General features: G+C 38.2%; 1 protein-coding gene across 2 annotated transcripts in view; it reads right to left on the bottom strand.

Annotated features, from left to right (window-relative positions):
* Positions 1 to 4,577: 4,577 nt before the first annotated feature.
* The window catches only part of L2HGDH (L-2-hydroxyglutarate dehydrogenase), a 28,492-nt gene continuing 16,858 nt past the window's right edge, over positions 4,578 to 16,211 (bottom strand). The window contains exons 7-11 of one of the 2 annotated variants that reach the window (XM_004681884.2): positions 14,866 to 15,033; positions 13,148 to 13,305; positions 11,983 to 12,114; positions 6,552 to 6,764; positions 4,578 to 5,073 (exon numbers count right to left, since the gene is read on the bottom strand). In XM_004681884.2, coding sequence (XP_004681941.1) covers positions 6,569 to 6,764; positions 11,983 to 12,114; positions 13,148 to 13,305; positions 14,866 to 15,033 — 654 coding nt within the window. In that variant the 3' untranslated portion in view covers positions 4,578 to 5,073; positions 6,552 to 6,568. The remainder of the gene's footprint in view (positions 5,074 to 6,551; positions 6,765 to 11,982; positions 12,115 to 13,147; positions 13,306 to 14,865; positions 15,034 to 16,211) is intronic. The other variant, XM_012724348.1, reaches the window with a different exon arrangement.

Raw genomic sequence — 16,211 nt, 5'->3', positions numbered from 1 at the left:
CGGCGGCGCTGGCCCGCCTCTCGGGCGGCTTTTGCTCCTTTGTCTGCGTTCGCAGCCCGACGGGGGCACGACTGGTCTCGCCCCCGGCCCGACTCCCGCTACGGCCGCGGCGGGCGGAGTGCGACGGCGGCAGCTCGTCTCTTCATCGCCTCATCCCCGCCCTCCCACCCGACACCGCCGCCCGGCCGGGCCCGCCCGAGTCACCTCCAGAGGGCCCTGGGGACCGACCGGGCGCGCGCGTGTGGCCACAGAGCCACACTCGGGTGCGCAAGGTGCTGGCCGTCGCCGCCGCCCCTTCAGCAGCCGCGCACAGCGCCCCGGGCCCGACGCGGAGCTCCGGGTCCTGGCTGCTGCAGCTTGGCCAGCCCCCTTGGCCCGGCGCTCATTATCCCGGGTCGCCGGAGGAGCCGCGCACGGAGCATGCGCGCCGCGGAGCCGGCTCAGGCGCCGGCCCGGCGCGGGTGCACCCGGGCGCGGAGGCGCGGGCGCCGGTCCGCGGGAATCCTCCTCTCCTGAGGACTTGCCAGGGGCCTGTTCCAGACAGACTCCCCAGCTTACTGCCTGCGGTTTACGCAGACGCTCCCTCCTCGAGGCCCGCCCTGGAGAATCCTGATTCCATGCCTCTTCTAGAGTATGTGGGTCCCGGGACTGCAGTCGTGGGAAGCAGTATAGAGATGTGGAGAGGCGCGCTCGGGCTGGACTCGGCATTTAAGGGTTGTGGCTATTCTCTTTATATAGGACACAGTCACTTTCACAGGGCGCTCTCGTGGGGACCTGAGATAAGATAAGGAACGCCTTCAGCACACAGTAGGGCCAGAAAAAGCGGATGATTTGACTCAAACTTGAACCTGATTTCTGCGCGCCCCCATGTATTAGCACGAAATTACATCATTTTTGTAAAACTATGCAAACAAACTTTTGAATTGCTTCCTTAATGGTGTCCTCCAATATGTGTAGGCGCCAGATCCCACAAAACCTGCATTCAGCCCCTGGGGCCCAGCCATGCTAATTAGCAACTGAAAAAGGCTCCCCAGACTTTAAATCTTCTTTAATTGAAGAAGCATAGATTTTGGAAACTTTACATAAACGTCGTGCCACTGAAGATGCTGAGCACACAAGAATTACAACAGATTGTCTCCAGCCATCGGTAGTGAGGAAAGGAGAGGGAGAAACAGTGCAAAGAATAAGTCAGTGCCACACGTTGTATATGAGCAATTATCCTCTCCCAAAACACAAACCATTTCGTCATTTGGACAAGATCAGTATAACAGTTGGAAAACTTAAGAGATCAGCTATACTTCAATTGTGTTTAAAAAGGTCATTTTTAAAATCCAAGTATTCACTGAATCTAGAATGTCTCCTAATAAATCGCCCGTGTACTCGGGATAAAAGGCAGTGTTTGCTTGTATTTTTCTAAATCTTTCAATCACTAAGGATAAAGACTAGTTTATATAAAATGTCTTTTCTTCAAATACGAGTCTAAGATTTTATTTCCTTATAGAATAAAGTTCTAGTGAGAAATTTCGTTCTCAGCCAAGGACATGAAGGCTTTCTCTGTGCTAATCTGGCCTGAAGCATTTTAGTTTAGCCAAGACCTTTTTTTTTTTTTTTTAATTTTTAACATTTTAAATGAAGATATTTCTTCTAAAAACCTGGATTTCCAGTTTCTTGGCAACAAAGGGCCCAGCTGCATTCCTGGTAGGAAATAAGAAGCAGTGGGTGGTGGCTGGCCTCTTTTTAAAATATGCCATCCCTTTTCCAGTTGGCTATACTCTCCACCTGGCACTCTTCACTCTTTTATGTAACCTGCCTAGTCTCTACAGGCATCAGAGTTGTGATGTCTGGGCTAGGCAAACAGAAATGTGATCCCCATGCATGTGGAAGATAATCCAAGAATGACACCAGTAAAGTTTCCCAACTAGACAAATGGGCCGTCTAGAAAGAAAAAAAAAAGTTGACTTCATACCCCAGTCTACAGTAGGAATAAGTTTCAGATGTGGCAAAGATTTAAGTATCAAAAATAAAACTATAAAATAATTTAACTTTGAATACAAAAGATTTTTTTATTATGATAGAAATCTAGAGATTGATTGTTTTTGTAATGGATGGCCAAAAAACAAAACAAAGCAAAACCAAGAAACTACCACAAACTGAAAGACTAATGACAAACTGGAAAAAAATACCTGCAATCATTTCCTAAAGAATTAATTTCCCAAATATAAAAGTTCCTACAAATTCTAAGACTAAATCTGAATAAGAAAAAGGAAAAAGGGCCCAACCTGGTGGTGCAGCAGGTTGAAGCACAGCACTGAGAAGCTAAAGCCACTTCAGCATGAAGAGGTGACCCACATGGAGGGGCAGACCTCTCCTGACCCACCCGCTGCTCCCCTCAGCAGTGTACTTCTTCAATCTGCCTGTGCTCCTCACCCTGTCTCTGGCGAATCTTTTCACCACCTCTGCACCTCTGGCCTGTACCCCAGTTCTGTATGAATAAATAAATCAATCTTTAAAAAAAGAACAAGGAAAAAAGAAATGAAAAGGAAATAAAATTCTCAAACATAATGAATGTTCAACTTCACTCAATTTTAATGCAAATTTAAATACTTCTCATCTACTAGAAGAGCACATTAAAAAGTCTGACTATACACCACTATGTTGGTGAGAGTATGGGAAACGTGCTCTAATATATTATTGGAGAGAGTGTAAATTGCTTTAACTTCAATAGAGGACAACTTGACAATATCAGAGTTGCAAAATTATATATCCTTTGAGTCAACAAATTCTTGAAATGTATCCTATAGGTATACTTAGTATATGTGAAGTGACTTAGACACATGTTATTTATCATGGTATTCTTTGGGGTTACAGCAAAAACAAAGTACCCTAGAAGTAAACAATTGAAATAATAATCAGTAGTAATTGGGGACTGGTTTAACAATAGTTAAGTTCATAGAATGGAAACTTTACAATCTTTTTAGAAGAACCTGGCCAGTGGTTCTCTAAGAGACTGCACAGTAAAAATAGTAAGATGTATGATATAGTATAGTATAGTATAGTATGGTATAGTATATAAGCCATGCTGCACTTATATTATAAATGGAGGTAGTATTTTATATATATATATATATAGTGTCTCTGAGAGACCACAAGATACTGACAATTTTTGTTGTTTTGGGATGAGATCTGAAAGGCTGGGAGAGGGAGACTTCAGTGTATATTTTTGTGTGATTTTTGACTTTTCAAACCATTAAGAACTAATTCAATGGGCCTTCCCTGAAGGCGTAGCAGGTTAAAACACAGCACTAAGAAGATAAAGTCACTTCAGCATAAGTTCAATCCTGGCCCCAGAGGTGATCCACATGGCGCAGCATACTATTGTTGAACCAGTCCCCAATTACTACTAATTATTATTTCAATTGTTTACTTCTAGGATACCTCCCTCTCCTGACCTTCCCGCTGCTCCCCTCAGTAGTGTACTTCGTCGATCTGCCTGTTCTGCTCCACACTCTGTCTCTGGTGAATCCTCTCACCATCCCTGTACCTCTGGCCTGTATCCCAGTTCTGAATGCATAAATAAACCTTAAAAATATATTTAAAAAGTATTTATTCAAAATATTAATTCCTTTTTTAAAAGGAAAAATTTACAACTTCATTACTTGTCAAGTTTTAAAAAGTGGATTAAACAAACTGATGTCATAAGAGGGCTTATGCATCTAACAAAAAGCTCAATTATAAACTAGAAAGCTGTATAAGATTAATATACTTTTATATGAATAATTTGGCAGATAGTAATTTTGCTTGTCTTTTTAGATTTGGAATAGCTTTGGGGAAGAGAATCTGAATGATCTTAAGTACAATTAAAATTTTAAAAGGTGGTTGACATTTTACCACTAATATTCTCCCATTGAAAATAGGTAGGAGCAAGCCAAAGCAACACCACAGGAAATAATAAATGGCATTGTCCCTAGCTTTCATAGTTACTGCTGTAGCTAGGTAGCTCTTATAGTCTTGTTAGACCTCCAGCAGGAAAGGAGATGGAACAGGCACTCAGATCATCTGCCCATTAACCCACATGGTAAACTCAAGCCCAGAAACATGACCCCCTGTAAGATCCCAAAAATGTCTTCCCAAGAGGTACTATAATTTTTTTTGTTACTATAATTTTTTTAATGAAATTCCAGAAGATTATATATATATATATATATATATATAAATTATAAACAATTTTCTATGGAACAGAAACAATGCTCCTTGGTGTTCTGAGATATGAAGATAACTTACTCTTCATACCCTGAGATACGAAGATGACACTGAGTCAGATACTGCCATCAATACCAGATGGAAATCCATTTTTATAAATGGGGAGGTGCTCTAGATTTCACCCAAAATATAAACTACCTATTTTGGTTTAACGCACAAATACAGAAGTTCTTTGTTTTTTTTTTTTTAAAGATTGGATGCACTAAAGTTCATGTTTTACACATAGAAAATTTACTTGAAGTAAAAAAAAAAATCATTCACAACACCAAGACTCAATTAAAATAGTTTTAATATTAATATACATTTGTTTTCTCAGAAATACACAAAACATATATATCAGTATTACACAATAAAATCCTGCTGACAAATATGAAATGTTTTACAAACAGGATACATATATGAAGCACTTTCAATAATTTTTTCACTTTAATTGGGGGGGGATCGTACAGACCCATATGGAATAAAGATTGCTTTATTAATTTAAAAATTGTAAATTATTTTTACAATTTCAGTCTTTCACAGTTTAGTGTATATGCAATATTACAGTTGATAAATTGAAAATTTGTATTATTTTACATTTCTTGATAGTCTTAGAATAGAAAAACATTCTGCATGTCTCATTTCTTAGAGTAATCAGTTTTTATGAAGAGCCATTAGGGTTTGTTCTTCTGTGAATGTTTTTGATACATTCATCTCAATCAGATAATTGCCTAGTATATTCACCTAGGATGTGCTACTTCTTGAGCATGAGCTGATGATATGTAGCCTTCCAAATTAATGGATGAGGTAGCTCAATCAATGTAATCACCGAGGCTAGAAGTGAAAAGGAAAAACTTTGTGATTTCTTTCTATCAACCAAAATGCACATTCTTCTAATATATCTATCACACAACTTTGGAGAAATAGGGAAAAGAAAAAGATGAGAGTTCATGTGAGGGGATGCATGAAAATGTGTAATCTAAAAATAAGTGGTAGTTCTGTAATAAAAGTTTTCCAATCAGTAGGCTACTGTTTTACATTTATATTCCTATTTCCCAACTTTCTGAATTACAAGAAATATTTCATAAGCCACCCCACTCACATATACAGTATACAGAATATAGCATGGGCCAACTTAAAATACTCAGGAGACGTACAGCTATGTAAGGCACTTATGTGTTTTACAAAAGTGAATGCCTCAAAATTAGGTATTTCCCCAAAATAAATATCCTTACAAAAATTTATAGGACCAGCCCTCCCTGGTGGTGAAGCGGGTGAGGACGCAGCACTACAAGCGAGTCGCAGCTGCTTCAGTGCGAGTTCAATCCCCAGCGTCAGAGGTGACCACATGGCATGGCAGAGCTCTCCTGATCCCCTGCGGCTCCCCTCAGCACTGTACTTCACTGATCTGCCTGTTCTGCTCCCCACTCTGTCTCTGGTGAAGCCTCTCACCACCCCTGCAACTCTGGCTTGTACCCCTAAATAAATAAATCTTTTTAAAAAATTTGTAGGACCCCTGAAAAACCAAGTGGGCAATTAATTATTAGTGATTTGGGTTAAGTTAACATTTGAAAACTTTGGTATAAATGGAAAAAGAGATATGAGGTAATTTTTTTTTTTTAATTACAGGAATTCTAGATTTCAATTTCGGGATTCTAAGATGCCTCTTACTTATCAGTTCTAAATTCTTTAAGTTTCTTAATCATAGAAGACAGAAGAATAGGCAACAACTCATAGTATATTGTGGTTTAGATTTGGTAATGGCAACACCAAATCAGTTTATGAGACTGGGAATAATAAAAGGCTTTGAGTTTCTTTAGCAAAGCTATTTCTTACAAATATGATAACTACTTAAAACTACTTAAAAATGTGAAATTTCATGTATTTTCTTTAAATCAAGAATTTTAAATCCCCCAGTACAAATGTTGTTGCTCTAAGTAACATTACTGTTTCTATGAGCCTTCAAAAATCAAAAGTCATTTACAACCTATAGTATTCTATTTTCTTATCCAGGAAAGACAAAAAAGCTTAAGTATTATAAAACTAAAAAGTTAAGAATCAATTTTTTAATGCCATCAATCCCAAGAATTATAACTAACAAAATTGGGATTCAGGACAGATACAACTTTTCATTCACAAAGTAAAAGAACATGGATTTTAAAAATCATTATTTCCATATTATTATGCTAACAAGTCAGTGATTACCTAAATTAGGACCTAAAAATGAAGTTTTCAAACAATTTCTCATACTAAAATTAAAGAATGCAATTAGTACCTTCTTTTTGCTGAAAATGGAGATTAAAATGCATTACCTAACTCCTTTCATTATTTATAATTTAAATCTTTGCTGTACTTCATCTGCAATCATTCCAGAAATCGCAAGGGAAGAAGTAGCAGCAGGGGAAGGCGCATTTCTCACATGAAGAATACGATTTCCAATATCCCCAACTCCTCCATCAAATACAAAATCTTCTACCAGGTTTCCATCTTTATCTAGAGCTTGGGCTCTTACACCAGCTGGACCTCTGCAAAAACAAAGTAGTCGTCAACTGACTGGAAGCGACAGGACACTTTATGAGTCAGTGGTTTTAAAGTATTTTAAAGCAGTATTTTTCTAAAAGCACAATTATGTAGAAGCACAGTAGGTTTGTATTGAGCTAAAGGCTATGAATTGTGATCAGTCAAAATCCTTAAATCCTTAGTTTAGAGTTTAATGCCTTCAACATAACAGTACAATAAATGATTATCAAGTGAACTCACAAATTGGTTAGTTATAAATACTTGTTCTTTCCTAAAGTAGCACCACCCTAAAGACCAAGACAGACATAATTCCTTCACGCTTTCTAGTGCCAAGGGAAATATATTTTTCTAGATTTTATTTTCACTACGGGTATAGCTCTTCAAGAACCCCTGAACTTAAATAGGGGCTTCAGTTACAACTTTCTACCTTTTATAAACCCAAGTCTTCCTTTTATATAAGTTTCCTATGGTGGAACATGATTGATGCTTTCATGGTTGGCATGGTGTGAAAATGTACATTTGAAGAGGTTAGAACCTATTCCCTTTAAACATATACAGTGTTGTAGGCCCTCCCTGACGGTGTGACAGTTTGGAATGCAGCACTGCAAAGCTGACTGCAGCCGCTTCAGCAACGGGTTCAGGTTCAGGTTTCATCCCAGGCCAGGGCGGTGACCCAGAAGGTGTGGCGGACTTCTGTCTAGCCTGCTGCTTCTCTCAGCAGTGTATTTCAGTAGATCTGCCTGTTCTGCTCCCCACTCTGTTTCTGGTGAATCCTCTCATTGCCTCTGGCTTGTACACCAGTTTTGTATGCATGGATGAATAAATTAAAAAAAAAATACAATGTTGTAAACTAAGATTAACTCAATAAAAAAAGTTTTTAGCTAAAAAAACCAAAACAGGGCCTTCCCTGGTGGCGCAGCGGGTTAAAGCACAGCACTGAGAAGCTAAAGCCACTTTAGCATGAGTACTAACCCTGCCCACCCAGGAGGTGACCCACATGGTATGACAGACCTCTCCTGACCTGCCCGCTGCTCTCCTCAGCAGTTGACTTCATTGATCTGCCTGTTCTGCTCCCCACTCTGTGTCTGGTGAATCCTCTCACTGCCCCTGTACCTCTGGCCTGTACCCCATTTCTGTATTCATAAATAAATAAATCTTTAAAAAATTAATTAAAACATAGCTTTTAATATTGTATATCTTGTTTTATGGACACATGAGTTCATATAACTACTAAAGTTTATTGACTACTTACAATCTATGTATTTATTTTATGCAAATATTTCAATTAAAAATAAAACTCAGTGGGCCCTCCCTGGTGGTGCAATGGGTTAAAGCACAGCACTAAGAAGCTAAAGCCACTTGAGCATGAGTTCAATCCCCAGCCCCAGAGGTGACCACATGGCGTGGCAGACCTCTCCTGACTCGTCCGCTGCTCCCCTAAGCAGTGTACTTAGTCAGTCGGCCCCTTCTGCTCCCCACTCTGTCTCTGGTGAAGCCTCTCACTGCACCTGCACCTCTGGCCTGTACCCCAGTTCTGTATTCATAAATAAATAATTAAAAAAAATAAAACTCAGTTATATTTTAACAAAATTCTCAAATTCTCTCAGCCCTCCAGGACAGCATCAGTGTTCAATTTCTCTTGGTATTCAGGTTTTCAATTTCCTCTTTGCTTTTGCTCCTGGGGTACCCCTTATATTCTCACTTTCTCAGGTATTAATTATATTTTTTCCAGACTCCTAAGTATTCTGTACTTCTGTACTATGAGAGTTACCAAATTCTCTGGATTAGTGATTCTCAACCAAGGGAGATTTTGCCCCCTAGATGACCTCTGGCAATGTCCAATGATATTTTTGGTTGTCATAACTACAGAATGAATACCCCTGGCATCTACTAGGTAAGAGGCTGGGCATGCTGCAAAAAATCCTGGACAGTGTCTCACAACTAAGAATTACGTGGTCCCAAATGTGAATAATACCAAGGGTAGAAATCCTGTTCTAGATCATCATTATTGCAGGAAAGTTTGTATTTCACAAAACATTTGCATTTCACGATAACCTACTATAGTATCCAGCTATCACTCAAGATGAAAACATCGTCTAAAACTTTTCTCTAGAATTCCTTAAATAAGGCATTTTTCAAAATGAACTATTAGAAAAAAGGATCTTAACATATATATCTTCATCTTTTACAGCCTTACAATGCTGACAGATAAGGATTGCTATTAGTTTAGCAAATCAAAATTAATTACAGAACATATCAATTGATGTAGGGTTAAAATTAAGAATTTTAGGGCCCTTCCTGGTGGCAAAGTGGGTTAAAGCACAGCACTAAGAAGCTAAAGCCACTTCAGCATGAGTTCAATCCTTGCCAACCCGCCCCAGAGGTGATCCCACATGGTGTGGCAGACCTTTCCTGACCCCCCGCTGCTCCCCTCAGCAGTGTACTTCATTGATCTGCTTGTTCTGCTTCCCACTCTGTCTCTGGTGAATGCTCTCACCACCCCTGCACCTCTGACCTGTACACCAGTTCTGTATGCATTAATAAATGAATCTTTCAAAAAAAATTAAGAATTTTAGAGATCATCATTTAATAAAGAGAAGTTTTAATACTAAATTCATATATTTGACTGATTACAACTTTATACTAGTGGAGTTGTGTTAATAGGATGTACCTCGGGCTTGTGGGTTTTAGTGAATACTCTTGTCTCTAGATATAAGGATGTGAAATTAGTTACAAGTTTCATCAGCATGTCATAGAAAAGGGCACAGGTACTGTAGATACACTCACACTAACACTCACTAGTAATGTATTGCCCAAATTTTTTTGCTAGGCGATAAGAAGACAGGCAAAGTAGAAGTTAATAAAAAAATAATTGTGTGTGTGACCTTTTGGTAATTATGCAATCTAAGGTCACCATCCTGAGAAAACATCCTACTAAAAGTGTTGCTTCAGTTCTCTTTTACCATCTAGAACTGCTTAATATGTTCCACTTCAATATTAATGATAGACCATTTGTAGTTTTACTGCGCTGGGTTACAAGATGAATGAGACCAGACAATACTTGGGCTTCAGCTATGGGAAAGTCTACTGATCTTATTTTTATTATTTGATACTTCAGTCATATGCCAAAGGTGAACACCTATTTTCTTACCAAATAGTTTAAGAAATAAAGATATGAGAGGAGCCCCTGTGAAACTTTCTGGATCCAATTCCCTTCTCTCCCCAGTAGTAACCAACTTCTGAATTTGGTGTTTTATCATTCCCACTCTTCTTTTCATTTTCTCATTTCATATGCAAATCAAAAAAATATACGGCAGCATTTCAACTTACATAAATGGTATCAAACATATGTTCTACAGCTTTGGTTCTACTACTTTTGTTGCTAAGTGTAAAAAATTTCCTGCAAGTAATAGCTATAGGAATCATGGGAAGGAATAAGTGTAAAATGAGTATATTCAATTTTATCTCCAAAGAAAAACTCATCTGTGTTGGGTTGAATTTTCTCCAAGTACACCTATCTACACTACCTGTGCCCTTTTCTATGACATGCTGATGAAACTTGTAACTAATTTCACATCCTTATATCCAGAGACAAGAGTATTCACTAAAACCCACAAGCCGAGGTACATCCTATTAACTCAACTCCACTAGTCTAAAGAGTTTTCCTCAGGCTTCTATGAAAGGAAGGTCATTATGTCAGGGTAGTGAATGTAGTGCAACTGTTTATACACAGACGTCACTGTACCCCCTAATATGTTTTCCAAGGAATAATATTAGCAGTAACAGGAATCAGATTTGATAAATATGTTTCCAAGTATAAAACATAATAAGCTTCTAAAGCAAACCACCCAAAATGTAAAAGCCTTACAGGCAAGTGAAAGAAAATGTCTGGATATTTCTATTCCTTCCATTTCAGAAGGTGAGTAGAGGAGTAAGAGAGAGAGGAAAAAAACACTAGCTGTGTTGAAAGGTTCTTCTAAGGATTCAAAGAGGCTGATTCGAAAATGATACATTAGAGTCAGATTCAGACAAAGATGCCCAAGGGAGACAGATGCCATGATTTTTGTTCTCCTCCCAGATACAGTTAAGTCTGCTGACATTTTAAACCAGGCAATTCAGCAGCTGTTACTGAGGAGACACCTAGTTCCTAGAGATTCATGGAAGATGGACACATGGAGGGAGAATACCTCAGAGTACACTACTGATCAGGCCCAAGGAATGTCCTTTTCAGAGAGAAAAAAGTGAACACCCTAAAAATATCACCACAGAGAAAAGAAAAATGGTTCTGTGTGATACTTAGGACAATCTACACATCAAGTCCAAAAGTCTTTAATTTTAGGACAAAAAAAAAATTAAGTTATCCCAAACTTAAACAAGGGCTTAGACTGATTATTACATTGCCAATTCTCATGCTGTCCTTCAGGTAGAGTACCTGAGTGGGGTAGAGGTAGAGAGGAAGTAAGATAAGATTCTAGGAACTAGATAGTGTTTCTTTCTTTTTAAAAAGACTTACATATTTATTTTTGCATAGAAGAACTGGGATGTAGGCCAGAGGTGTGGGGTAGGGGTAAGAGGAGTCACCCAGACAGAATGGGGAACAGAACAGGTGGATTTACTGAAATACACTGCTAAGGTAAGGTCGGCTAACCCATATGTGGGTCAGCTCCCAGGTTGCGGATCAAACTCAGGCAGTAATGTTAGCAGCATTGAGAATTAACCCGTAGGCCACCAGGAAGGCCCTTGATAGTGTTTCTAAAATGTTTTAAGAGTGAATCAAAATACAGTGTTCTAATGTGTTTATTGCCTGTTTGTTAACATGGTGATCAATAATCTTACACAAAATTAGTCAAAATACTTTATAGTCACAAGAGTAAGAGTAAGGAGAATTAAAACATCTCAAGCAGTATGTTTTTATCATGAGCAAGACAGCACAAGAGAAGGTGGTATCACAACAGTTATAATGGAGATCTTGGTTTTTTGCTTTAAGGTAGTGTACATAATTATAAATGGACTTAGTTCAAACACTGTGGGTCATGATGCATCAACTTTCAAACATGCACCACAAACAAACTCAGCAACTTATTGAGAAAGAGAGAGCACCCAAAGATTCAAGTGAGTTCACTGACCAACTCAGAAAGTGCACTTATGAATCACCAAGTCATGCCACCTTCCAAGTTCTTCTAGGTCATGACTGGATTTACAATCATTATAGCTTTTCCTTACCTAACCACATCACTGATAGTGATTTCAGGAATAAACTTTTGAAGGTCCTTCACTGTTTCACTGAGAAAGCAGGCTTTATACATTTCTTTAACTCCATAGGAGAAATTCTGTTGTACCAGTTTAGTACAGCCACTGAAAGTAAAGGAAAAAAAAAATCTTTATGAGATAAAGGAAGCCTTTAGTATGATAAAACACCTTTACAACCATTAAATTGCTTTTGTTTGGGTGGCTGGTGGCATCCCAGCAATCTAGGCAAAGTCAGAAAAACTATGTATTAAAGTCAACTCTTGGTCTTGGTCAAAATAACAATAAAATCTCATCAAAAGAATACCCTCCAAATTCAGATTTCTAGGGAACACTCTTTCAAAGTGCAATCTATGAAATATGCTAACAGCAAGGCTTTCTAGTGCATATATTACATGCTTCACAAAGGTATTAGTAGAGCTTTGAATCAGATAGTAAACAAACAAAATATCTCCTCTACTTTTATTAAGTCAGTCAAAAGTAACAGACTCTCAAATAAGTCACTGAAAAACCTGTGTATGTGTTGTGTGTGTCTATGCATACACATTTAAGTACATGTCCTAGAAGGCCCACCCTAAACCTGTTCAGAGTCTGGTGGGTAAAGCTCAAATACAGCTTAAAAAACTTTAGTGGTTTTGATGTGAAACCCTCTGGAAAGCAACAGTTCCAAAGGACCAATAAAATCCCTCATTGACTTACTATATAGTAAAGAATCTATATTCCAGTACAGTATCATTTAGTTTTCCACAAACAATTTTTTGGTATCAGTGATTTCTCCAGTGGTTTCTAAGTGATGGTGACTGTCTTGAAATGGGCTCATGAAGCTATCATCTACTGATTTTGAGAGAAACTTCTGCTTTTTTCCTAAACTCAGCTTCCTTGTATCATCAAATGTATGGCTGGTTTTTAGTCAAGTTCTTTTTAACAAAAACATCTTCCTAGGTTATTAGAATTTTCTTGAAGTAGTTAAAATATTATGTTTATTCTACAAAGCTTTTAATAAAAATATCAATGTACCAGTCACAAATATAGATTTACCCAATAAGTAGAAAACCAATAAAGTAGAATATCAATAAAGATTCAATTTCAGTAAAAATATAAGCAAAAATGTTTTTTGTATTTAAGCACATAAAGTTGTTACCTCTTTAGAAGTATATCCATAACATCTCTGGCACTGAAGTCAAAGGGTCTGTAGCCCTCCCGTTTAAAGGCAAGAACTGCATTAGGCCCAAGCCAAATACTGCCATCCATCCTGGGTGTGAAGTGAACTCCTAAGAAAGGAAACCGGCTATCTGGGACCTATGGATTTTATATAGCAGAGAACTATTAGCCCCATTATATAACATTTTATTATAGATGCAAACATTTAACTGGTAATACGAATAATTTCTCCTCATGGATTAAATTTGCATTACTTTTTTTTTTCTTTAAAGATTTATTTATTTGTGCATACAGAACTGCGGTACAGGCCAGAGGTATAGGGGCACTAAGAGGATTCACCAGAGACAGTGGGGAGCAGAACAGACAGATCGACGAAGAACAGACAGATCGACGAAGAACAGACAGATTGATGAAGAACAGACAGATCGACAAAGAACACTGCTGAGGGGAGCAGCGGGCAGGTCAGGAGAGGTCTGCCAAGCCATGTGGATCTCCTCTGGGGCGGGAATCGAAATTATGCTGAGGTGGCTTTAGCTTCTTAGTGCTATGCTTTAACCCACTGCACCACCAGGGAGGGCCCTGCATTATTTTGATCTGTACTCAGTTCAGATTTTTTTTTTAAAGCAACACATTTTTAAAAATTTATTTATGCATACAAAAACTGGGGTGTAGGCCAGAGGCATGGAGAGTAAAAGGATTCACCAGAAAAGAATGGGGAGCAGGTGGATCTACTGATAAACACTGCTAAGGGGAGCAGTGGCCAAGACAGGAGAGGTCTGCTGTGTCATGTGGGTCAGCTCCCTGGCCAGGGATTGAACTCGTGTCTCAGTGGCTAGTGATAGCTTGATAGCACTGAGACTTTAACTATTGCACCAGTTTAATGTGTAACTGTTTAATGTGTAACTATCCTATGCATCGGTCTAGAAATGCCATCAGGAAAACACTGCTACTATTGGAATACAGTCTCACCTCTCCCTCTTTCTGGAAAAAGAACTATTCAAGTTGATGTTATCAGTATCTTATCCCCACTTTCCTCTCACCTCCAACTAGGGGTGTATATAGTTCACATGTAAAATCAGAGTCACCAGAAAAAAATATACTTTATTAGCATACATTTTTATAAAGTGGGAATATATCAGGTTGAAGGTGAGGATATTAATGTTTTGACAAAGTCAAAAACATTAAATATCTGGGTATTAGCAGTTTTATCTGGCTTAACCTAGTCGGTTCCAGACAGAAGAATATACTCTTCATTTAAATGGCTGTTTTCTATACCATGAAACTACAGAGTGGCCACATCCTGTTTTTTTCCACATAGAGTGAACTGAGAAATAGAGCTGATATCTGGGCATGCTTCAGGGAAAGTTCTTGTTGAGTGTTCCCTTTACCAAAAAAGAGGAAGAATCTGGTTCTTTCTTAATTTGACCTTCCCAGGATACACTCATGCTTTCTGGAGATATGTATTTGTGGGCTCTTAACTATAATTTAAATGACTTAATATCAGAATAAAGATTCAGGGATTTCACCACACACACACACACACACACACACACAAAACAAAAAACAAAAAACCAGGAAAAAGATTTATATAAAAGCACACTAAAAAACTGTTACTTCTGACCCATGAAAATATTTGCCTTCATTCCCCATCCACAACTATCTAGAGAAGGATAAAATGGCAAAGGTGTTGTAACCTACCGGATAAATGTTTCCTTTTACAAGGTAGCATTTTTCTGGTTTCAAGAGCAGATAATCTCCCCGGAATGGAACAATACGAGGATCAGGACTGCAGCCACTCAACTCTGAAATACGGTCTGAGTAAAGTCCCGCACATGTCACAACATACTGACATCGAACTTCAGTTCCCTAGAGCAACAGTAACCAATGACGTATATGAAATAGAGAAGAGCAGAATAGGTCAAGTCAGATGATAGAGAAGACAAGAGTTCAAAAGTGAACTTCTCATTCTTTTAAAAGAGAAAATTAAATGCAATTATCAGCAAAATGCATTCTTTAGTATGTAGGTGGCAGCTAGAAACTTAGGGTAGTGGAATGCAAGAATATGACACCTTAAATTTTGCACTTTAGAGACAATGGTTGACCTAGCTAGAATACTTAAACTATTCTCTCTTTCTTTCTCTCTCTCTCTCTCTCTCACACATTTTTTTTTTATTGAGACCTATCATGGAACTACTTAATTACTTGTTGTGTAAAGAAGCAAACCTCATTTAGATGGTTCCTACCAACTTTGCTTCCTCTGTATTTCAGACAGTTTCTCATAACCTGTTACTCTCAGGCTGCTTCATACTCAGTAATTTTACTCAATTCCAACTCTAACCTATCCACCAACCAATTCCTCCTTTCTGGTCAACATCTAAAATTGTGCAAACTGAGGCTAATTTAGAAACCCCATTCATTCAAACCATACTCACTAAGAACATTATTGTCAACAACACTAAAATCTTAGGCTGTTATGTTTCCCTATACATTATTTTATGATTAAAGTCTTGTTTAGCTTTACGTTGTCTAGCAGGGCTCTCCAATTTGCCATGTTATTTCCTATATGGTTCCATCTAACCCCTATTCACCAATGCGCTCTTATATCACAAATCAGTCGCAATCCTAGCTCTAGGTAATTTCTTTTTCCTAAATTTCCCTCCTACCTGACCTGTTTCTGAAGCTTCGGGGTTCTTATCTATCTCAACATTCTGTTTCCAGCAGCTCTCTGATTCAGCCTTATTCTATCTCTGTATGCATCTTATTTTGTCCTAGTTACACAGTGAAGCCTTTTTTCCAGTTAGACAAGTCAGTCACATTTCTAGCAAAAATCGGAAATTAATTTGTTCATAGTAACTTCAAATTAGCTGGACTATCCCATAATAAGATCCTAGAAATCAAAGGTTAATGTCAACAACAAGATCTTGCTTCTAAATAAGTTAAAATCTTTCTTGCCATCTAGAGTTATATACAAGAAATAATTATGATATAAATCTACTAGTTCTTACTTGAAAGATCAGTAATGCTTTTATTCTTGAAACATAAAA

Source organism: Condylura cristata, unplaced genomic scaffold, assembly GCF_000260355.1.
Source record: "Condylura cristata isolate star-nosed mole 26May11 unplaced genomic scaffold, ConCri1.0 scaffold00013, whole genome shotgun sequence".
Classification (NCBI taxonomy): Eukaryota; Metazoa; Chordata; class Mammalia; order Eulipotyphla; family Talpidae; genus Condylura; species Condylura cristata.
This window is presented reverse-complemented; position numbering and strand designations above follow the sequence as displayed.